Consider the following 9,512-nt stretch of genomic DNA (forward strand, 5'->3'; position numbering starts at 1 on the left):
TGTCCTTTCTGAGAGAAGGAGAGAAGGATCGGGGTGGTGGTTCCTCCATTATTATCTTGATTTCATTTACCCACTGTTGGCGCCACCCGGCTCCTCTGTGTGGTACTGGGTACTAGTTGTGAGGCTGGGAGCTCTTAAGAACCTGGCTGATTTTCATAAAGCAGAGAGGATGAGGATGAGTGTCTCTTCACCTGGTGTTATCAACATGACCAGGCAGACGGACAGATGGCAGCTACGACAACAACAACAATAATAATAAATAAAAGTAATGCTCTCTCTCTTTCTCTCCGAATAACACTGGTCTCCAGGGGTCTGGACATTTCTCCCAAGGATGAACCAGACTTGTGGAGGTCTACCATTTTTTTTCTGAGGTCTTGGCTGATTTCTTTTGATTTTCCCATGATGACAAGCAAAGTGGCACTGAGTTTGAAGGTAGGCCATGAAATACATCCACAGGTACATCTCCAATTGACTCAAATGATGTCAATTAGCCTATCAGAAACTTCTAAAGCCATGACATAATTTTCTGGAATTTTCCAAGCTGTTTAAAGGCGCAGTCAACTTAGTGTATGTAAACTTCTGACCCACTGGAATTGTGATACAGTGAATTATAAGTGAAATAATCTGTCTGTTAACAATTGTTGGGAAAATTACTTGTGTCATGTACAAAGTAGATGTCCTAACCGACTTGCCAAAACTATAGTTTGTTTACAAGAAATGTGTGGAGTGGTTGAAAAACGAGTTTTAATGACTCCAACCTAAGTGTATGTAAACTTCCAACTTCAACTGTATATGCCAGTAGAGATATATATGGCTGTAGAGATATATATGGTAGTAGAGATATATGTGGCTGTAGAGATATATATGGTAGTAGAGATATATATGGCTGTAGAGATATATATGGTAGTAGAGATATATATGGCTGTAGAGATATATATGGCTGTAGAGATATATATGGTAGTAGAGATATACAGTGGGGAGAACAAGTATTTGATACACTGCCGATTTTGCAGGTTTTCCTACTTATAAAGCATGTAGAGGTCTGTAATTTTTATCATAGGTACACTTCAACTGTGAGAGACGGAATCTAAAACAAAAATTCAGAAAATCACATTGTATGATTTTTAAGTAATTAATTTGCATTTTATTGCATGACATAAGTATTTGATCACCTACCAACCAGTAAGAAATTCCGCCTCTCAAGACCTGTCGATATTTTCTTAAGAACGCCTCTTCCCCTGTTCTACACCTCATTACCTGTATTAACTTGTACCATAGTATTATAAACTGTTTGAACCTACGGTATAAAAAGACACCTGTCCACACCTCAATCAACAGACTCCAACCTCTCCACAATTGCCAAGACCAGAGAGCTGTGTAAGGACATCAGGGATAAAATGTAGACCTGCACAAGCTGCATTCACAGGACAATAGGCAATCAGCTGTGTGAAAGGCAACAACTGTTGCGCAATTATTAGAAAATAGAAAAAATAGAAAAGTCAAGATGATGGTCAATCACCCTCGTCTGGGGCCATGCAAGATCTCACCTCGTGGGGCATCAAATGATCATGAGAGGAAGTGAGGGATCAGCCAAGCTACACGGCAGGACCTGGTCAATGACCTGAAAGACGCTGCCGGACCACAAGTCTAAAAAACCTTAGTAACACACTACGCCAAGTCAATGGATTAAAATCTGCCAGCGCACACCATAGTCCCCTCTCAATCTAGGCGCATCTGTCTCAGCGCCCGTCTCTGTGAAGGTTTGCAAATGACATCTGGATGATCCAGAGAGAATGGGAGAAGTCATGTGGTCGATGATTCAAAAAATAGAGCTTTTGGTCTAAACTCCACCCGCGTGGTTTGGAGGAAGAAGAGGATGAGTACAACCCAAGAACACCTCCCAACCGGAAGCATGGAGGGTGAAACATATTCTTTTGAGGGATGCTTTTACTGCAAAGGGTTACGAAGGACGACTGCCACCGTATTGACAGGGAGGAATGGATAGGGGCCATGTATTGAAGCGAAAATCTTAGCCAAAACTCCTTCCCTCAGTAACGAGCATGATGATGGGGTCGCTGGTCTGCGGTTCCAGCATACAACGACCCAAACACACAGCCAGGGCGATAGAGGAAGTGGCTTCCGTAAGATATCTCAAGGTCCTGGACCGGGCCTAGCGCAGTCTCAGACCTGCACCAAATAGAAATCTTTGGAGGAGCTGAAAGTCCGTATTCTCCAGCGACACCCGAACCTGAAGGATCTGGAGAAGGTCTGTATGGAGGAGTCGGGCAAAATCCCTGCTGCAGTGTGTGCAAACCTGGTTCAAAGAACTACAAACGTATGATCTCGTAAATTCAAAACAAAGATTCGTACCAAATATAAGTTCTGCTTCATGTAGATCAAATACTTATGTATGCAATAAAATGCAAATTAATTACTTATAAAAATCATACAATGTTGATTTCTGGATTTTTGTTTTAGATTCCGTCTCTCATAGTTGAAGTGTACCTATGATAAAAATACAGACCTTCTACATGCTTTGTAAGTAGGAAAACCTGCAAAATCGGCCATGTATTCAAAATACTTGTACTCCCACGCTATAATGGTAGTAGAGATCTATATATGGTAAGTAGAGATATATATATGCTGTAGAGATGATATATGGCTGTAGGAACCTATATATATGGCTGTGAGAGATATTATATGAGGTAGTAAGAGATATATATGGTATAGAGATATATAGTGTAGTAGAGATATATATGGTAGTAGAGATATATATGGTAGTAGAGATATATGTGGCAGTAGAGATATACAGTGATTTTTTGCGTGGTTTTGACTCTGTACAACAGCACTTTGGATTTGAAATGATAAAGTACGGACTGCAGCTTTAATTTGAGGATATTTTCATCCATATCAGGTGAACCATTTAGAAATTACAGCAATTTTTGTACACAATCCCCCATTTTCGGGGACCAAAAGTATTGAGCCAAATTCACTTATGTGTATTAAAGTTGCCAAAAGTCCCATATTCATAGCACGCACTGACTACCTCAAGCTTGTGACTACACATTGGTTGGATGCATTTGCTGTTTGTTTTGGTTGTGTTTCAGATTATTTTGTGCCCAATAGAAAGCAATGGTAAATAATGTATTGTGTCATTTAGGAMTCACTTTTATTGTAAATAAGAATAGAATATGTTTCGAAACACTTTTACATTAATGTGGATGCTACCATGATTACGGATAATCCTGAATGAATCGTGAATAATGATGAGTTAGAAAGTTACAGACGCACAATGGCTGCCATCACCATCGGGGATTGGCTTGATTGGCCTGATAATASATTTGACGTTACACTGTTAAAGCAGGCGGAGGCAGCACGCTCCACTCGGCACTAGTTGTTCAGTCAGAAGTGCAGAATGAGCACTGAGCAGGGAGAGGAGAGGCAGGGAGAATTAATAATGTGTACATAATGTGTACATATCTTGCATTACTCATCTCATATGTATATACCTTATTCTATTCTATTCTACTGTATCTCAGTCTGTGCCGCTCTGACGWTGCTCGTCTTAATTAATTCTATTCCTTTACTTAGATTTGTGTGTATTGGCTATATGTTGTGAAATTGTTAGATATTACTGCTCTGTCGGAACTAGAAGCACAAGCATTTCACTACACCTGCAATAACATCTGCTAAACATATGTATGTGACCACCAATATGTATGTGACCCCACCCTCCTCTCCAACCGGCCCCCCTCCTCTCAGTCTCTTTCACGCGCCCACCTCCTTCGTCTCTTTCAGCCGAGCCCCACCCTCCTCTCAGCCTCTTTCAGCCAGCCTCCACCCTCCTCCATCCTCTTTCAGCCCCAGCCCCACCCTCCTCTCAGCTCTCGCAGCCCCACCTCCTCTCAGTCTCTTTCAGCAGCCCCACCCTCCTCTCACTCTTTACCGCCCCCTCCTCTCACTCTTTTCAGCCAGCCCACCTCCTCTCAGTCTCTTTCAGCCCAGCCCACCCTCCTCTCAGTCCTTTCAGCCCAGCCCCACCCTCTCTCAGTCTCTTTCAGCCGCACGGCCACCCTCCTCTCAGCCTTTCAGCCAGCCCACCCTCCTCTCAGCTCTTTCATGCCCAGCTCCCACCCTCCTCTCAGTCTCTTTCAGCCCGGCCCTACCCTCCTCTCGCCTCTTCAGCCAGCCCCACCCCTCCTCTCAGCCTCTTTCAGCTCCAGCTTCAGCGTCCCACCTCCTCTCAGCTCTTTCAGCCGCCCCACCCTCCTCTCAGCTCTTTCACGCCCCACCCTCCTCTCAGCTCTTTCAGCCAGCCCCACCCTCGGCTCTCAGCCTCTTTCAGCAGCCGCCACCCTCCTCTCAGCCTCTTTCAGCCAGCGCCACCCCCTCTCAGCTCTTTCAGCCCAGCCCCACCTCCTCTCAGCCTCTTTCAGCCCCACCCTCCTCTCAGTCTCTTTCAGCCGGCCCCACCCTCCTCTCAGCTCTTTCACCGCCCACCCTCCTCTCAGCCTCTTCACCAGCCCACCCTCCTCTCAGTCTCTTTTCAGGCCCCACCCTCTCTCAGCCAGCCCCACCCTCCTCTCAGTCTCTTTCAGCCAGCCCCACCCTCCTCTCACCTCTTTCAGCCGCCCACCCTCCTCTCAGCTCTTTCAGCCACCCCACCCTCTCTCAGTCTCTTTCAGCCAGCCCCACCCTCCTCTCAGCCTCTTTCAGCCGCCCCACCTCCTCTAGCCTCTTTCAGCGCCCCACCCTCCTCTCAGTCTCTTCAGCCGCCCACCCTCCTCTCAGTCCCTCTTCAGCCAGCCCACCCTCTCAGTCTCTTCAGCCAGCCCACCCTCCTCTCAGCCCTCTTCTCATCCGCACCCACCCTCCTCTCACCCTGTTCATCGGCGCCACCTCCTCTCAGTCTCTTCACGTGCCTAGCCCCACCCTCCGTCAGTCTTCTTCAAGGCCAGCCCCACCCTCCTCTCACCTCTTTCAGCCCAGCTCCACCCTCCTCTCAGTCTCTTTCAGTCCAGCCCAGCTCCCTCCTCTCAGGCGCGTCCCACACACCCCCTCAGCCTTTCAGCCAGCCACCACCCTCTCTCAGCCTCTTCAGCCAGCCCACCCTCCTCTCAGCTCTTTCAGCCAGCCCCACCCTCCTCTTCAGCCAGCCCCACCTCCTCTCAGCCCAGCCCCACCTCCTCTCGCTCTTCAAGCCCCCCACCCTCCTCTCGGCACTCTTTCCACTCCAGCCTCTTCACCCTCCTCCAGCACCCCACCCTCCTCTCAGCCACCCTCACCCTCCTTCAGCCAGCCCCTACCCTCCGCCTCAGCTCTTTCAGCCCAAGGGCCCCACCCTCCTCTCAGTCTCTTTCAGCGAGCCCTCCTCCAAACCCTCCTCTATCTCTTCAGCCCAGCCCCACCCTCCTCTCATCTCTTTCACCAGCCCCACCCTCCTCTCATCTCTTTCCAGCCGCCCCACCCCTCTCAGCCAGCCCCACCCTCCTCTCAGCCTCTTTCACCAGCTCCACCAACCTCCTCTCAGTCTTTCAGCCAGCCCCACCCTCCTCTCAGCCAGCCACCCTCCTTCAGCCTCTTTCAGCAGCTCCACCCCCTCTCAGTCTCTTTCAGCCCAGCCCCACCCCTCTCAGCCTCTTTCAGCCAGCTCCACCATCCTCTCAGTCTCTTTCAGCCCAGCCCCACCCTCCCTCTCTCTCTTTCAGCCCAGCCCCACCCCTCTCAGCCGCCCACCTCCTCTCATCTCTCAGCCCAGCCCCACCCTCCTCTCAGCCAGCCCCCACCCTCCTCTTCAGCCAGCCCCCACCCTCTCTCAGCCTCTATTCAGCCGGCCCCACCCTCTCTCGTCTCTTTCAGCCGCCCCACCTCTCTCAGTCTCTTTCAGCCAGCCCCACCCTCCTCTCCAGTCTCTTTCACAGCCAGCCCACCCTCCTCTCAGCCTCTTTCAGCGCCCCACCCTCCTCTCAGTCTCTTTCAAGCCCACCCCACCTCCCTCAGCCACCCCCACCCTCCTCTCAGCCTCTTTCAGCCGGCCCCACCTCCTCTCAGCCAGCCCCACCCTCCTCTCAGTCTCTCAGCCGCCCCACCCGCCCTCTCAGTCTCTTCAGCCGCCCCACCTCTCTCAGCTCTTCCAGCCTACCCTCCTCTCAGTCTCTTCAGCCCGCCCCACCCTCCTCTCAGTCTCTTTCACCGCCCCACCCTCCTCTCAGTCTCTTTCAGCACAGCCCCACCCTCCTCTCAGCCTCTTTCAACCGGCCCACCCTCCTCTCAGCCTCTTTCAGCCGCCCCACCCTCCTCTCAGTCTCTTTCAGCCCAGCCCCACCCTCCTCTCAGCCTCTTTCAGCCGCCCACCCTCCTCACAGCCCACCCTCCTCTCAGTCCTTCAACCGCCCCACCCCTCTCAGCCAGCCGCCCACCCTCTCTCCAGCTTTCAAGCGCCCCACCCTCCTCTCAGTCTCTTTCCAACGCCCACCACCCTCCTCTCAGCGTCTCTTTCAACCGGCCCCACCCTCTCTCAGTCTCTTTACGCGCCCCACCCTCCTCTCAGTCTCTTCAAACCGCCCCACCCTCCTCTCAGTCTCTTTCAACGCCCACACCCTCCTCTCAGTCTCTTTCACCCACCCACCCTCCTCTCAGTCTCTTTCAACCGCCCACCCTCCTCTCAGTCCTTCAGCCGGCCCCACCCTCCTCTCAGCCTCTTTCAAAACCGGCCCCACCCTCCTCTCAATCCAGCCCTACCCTCCTCTCAGTCTCTTTCAACCGGCCCACCCTCCTCTCAGCAGCCCTACCCTCCTCTCTCAGTCTCTTTCAGCCAGGCCCCACCCTCCTCTCACCCTCAACCGACCCCACCCTCCTCTCAGTCTCTTTCACGGCCCCACCCCTTCTCAGCCTCTTTCAACCGCCCCACCCTCCTCTCAGCCTCTTTCAGCCGGCCCCACCCTCCTCTCAGCTGTTAGTAGTTGGTCGCCTCTCCTCCTTGTTGTCTTCATTGTTCTATAGCAGGTTGCATTTATTTCATCTACTGGAGGCGCACAAAGTCATCAAATCTGATTTTAAACCTTACCCCTAATGCTTAACACTGCTAACATTATGCCACACCTAACCTTAAAATGAAGAACCAAAAAAGCAATCTTAGTTTTATAGAATTTATGATACAGCCAATTTTGAGTTGCAGCTGGCCCATCTAGTGGAAATTGCTCAGCTCTGCCTCCAGGACAAGATTCATCCCAATAAATGTCAACTTTCACATTCTACACTTATGCTGTTTTAGGAATTAAAACACTTTCCATGTTGATTACCGGTTTAAATCAAAATGCCACCAGGATAATAGAACAGTCCATCGGCGGGTCGAGTCGATGTAAACTCGGTTAATGAACGAGCTGTCAAACAACATAACTTTCTAAATTAAAATTGGTCAATTGTACAACACAGTACCTCTTTGTAGGTAATGTATGTCTGCACCTGCCTTTTCTCCCAAAGCTCCAGAGATCAACACATTGTCTTTAGTCATGTATAGCTATTCAGACACTAGAGACCAGTGATTGTTACACACTGAAGTTAGCGATTGTTTCAAATAGCACCCTATCACTAGATAGTGCACTACTCGGCCTGGTTCTGTGGTCCCTATGGGCCCTGACAGGCAGGCTGCTTAGGCCTGATGTTAAGAAACAGGAAGTTAAGGTCAAAGGTCAGTGGAGCTGGAGGCAGCTGTTAAATCACTAACACGCCCAGACGACGCGACCCACACAACACTCTCTCCTCTCTCTCTCTCTCTCCCTCTCTATCCATCCTCTCTCTCCTCCTCTCTCTCCCTCTCCTCTCTCTCTATCCATCTCTCTCTTCTCCCTCTCTCTCTCCCTCTCTCTCCCCTCTCTCTCTCTCCCTCTCTCTCTCTATCCATATCTCTCTCTATCCAGATCTCTCCTCTCCATATCTTTCTTAACCCATTTCTCTCCTGCTGCATAAAGCTTGAAATCTTTCAATACTTGAGTTTGTTCAAGCCTGCTGGAGTGGCAGATGGTGGGTTCTCGCCTTTTCAACTATTCATTTGCCAATAGTATTTCAATCCAAGTCTGATGATTTCCTGTTTTTACTCCTCACTGATATTGAACATCTGCCTGTTCCATTGAGCTCTGACTGCTTGCCCATCATATGGACTTTCAATGGGAATTACTAAAGTCTGATGAATCACAGAGAGATCAAAGCACATCATTTAAAAGAAGAGAGGAAGAGAGAGTAAGAGAGAGTAGAGGCAGAGGGAAGGCAGAGGAAGCAAGAGAAAGCAGAGCGAGCAGAGGGAAGAGGGAGAGGTAGAGAAAGGCAGAGGAGAGGTAGAGGAAGGCAGAGGAGAGTAGAAGAGAGTAGATCAGAAAGCAGAGAGAGAGCAGAGAAGAGAGTAGAGCGAGGCAAGGAGAGGTAGAGAGAAGGTAGAGAGAGAGAGCAAGAGAGAGCAGAGAGAGAGCAGACGAGAGTAGGTTGTTTTGGAATGCTGGTAAAGCATGAAGTCATGGAATCATGGTCCTGTAGCCTGGATCCTCCCCTCCTGTTATGAGAGGCCTTCAGCAGCAGAGCACATAAAATATAGTGATAGAACTGGCCCAAACCTCTGACCATGGCAATTTGACTGGAATGGGATTCTAATTCCACCATTCTATTCTAGTCTAATGATATGGTTCTCTCAGTCTGCACCAGTCCCTTTCTGGCTTCTCTTAACAGGAGTGGCGTGGCTGCTGGCACAGGTCCTGCACCGTTTAAAATACTTAATTCCCTTGGCAATGCTTTCGCTGTCTGCAGAAGTGTTCAGTCGTCGCGATGGTTTCGGCTCCACTAGCTGGCAAGGAAACCAATAAGAGCGCTTCTCTTCAGACTGTGAACTGTATCTCTAATTGACTGTCAGTCAGTCTAAGAAATCCAGTGACCCTCCTAACCCATCCATGGCAATAGTTGGATCTATCAGATTTGGAGCCTATTGAGAAGTATTGGTGATAATTAGAGGAAGTGGAGAGGGGTGTGACGGGGAAGAACAAAGCTGTGTACCAGACAGTATGTCCTCTCAGGTCAAACACCACACATCACACATCACACATCACACACACACACAGACACACATCACATCACACACACAACATATCATACATACACACAAACACACACACATCACAACACACATACACATCACACACAGACACACAAACACGCACGCACGCACACACATCACACACACCACACATCATCACACATACACACAAACACACAACACCACACACACACAAACACGCACATCTCATCACACACACATCACACCACACACACATCACATCACACAAACACACACAAACACGCACATCTCATCCACACACACACCACACACACACACACACACACACACACACACACACACACACACACACACCACACACACACACAACTATGTCTTAATATACTTTTTGGGAACCAACAATTGATTCCATTTAAAACCCCAACCTAAACTCCTAACCCTAACCCTAACC

At 49.3% G+C, this 9,512-nt stretch overlaps 1 protein-coding gene across 1 annotated transcript; it reads left to right on the forward strand.

Moving 5' to 3' along the window:
• The first annotated feature begins 3,715 nt into the window (after positions 1-3,715).
• LOC139024470 (uncharacterized) lies at positions 3,716-6,959 on the forward strand. The gene is made up of 2 exons (XM_070439308.1): positions 3,716-4,937; positions 5,041-6,959. The coding sequence occupies exons 1-2, from the start codon at positions 3,716-3,718 to the stop codon at positions 6,957-6,959; spliced, it is 3,141 nt and encodes a 1,046-aa protein (XP_070295409.1).
• Positions 6,960-9,512: the final 2,553 nt, after the last annotated feature.

This window comes from Salvelinus sp. IW2-2015, unplaced genomic scaffold (assembly GCF_002910315.2).
Source record: "Salvelinus sp. IW2-2015 unplaced genomic scaffold, ASM291031v2 Un_scaffold1551, whole genome shotgun sequence".
NCBI classification, from domain to species: domain Eukaryota; kingdom Metazoa; phylum Chordata; class Actinopteri; order Salmoniformes; family Salmonidae; genus Salvelinus; species Salvelinus sp. IW2-2015.

What these genes read in the sequence shown, in the direction of transcription:
- LOC139024470 (XM_070439308.1), top strand. Translation starts at nt 3,716, where the DNA reads ATGTATGTGACCCCACCCTCCTCTCCAACCGGCCCCCCTCCTCTCAGT. An exon ending in CGTGCCTAGCCCCACCCTCC is followed by an intron (nt 4,938 to 5,040) that starts GTCAGTCTTCTT and finishes CCCTCCTCTCAG; the next exon opens with GCGCGTCCCACACACCCCCT.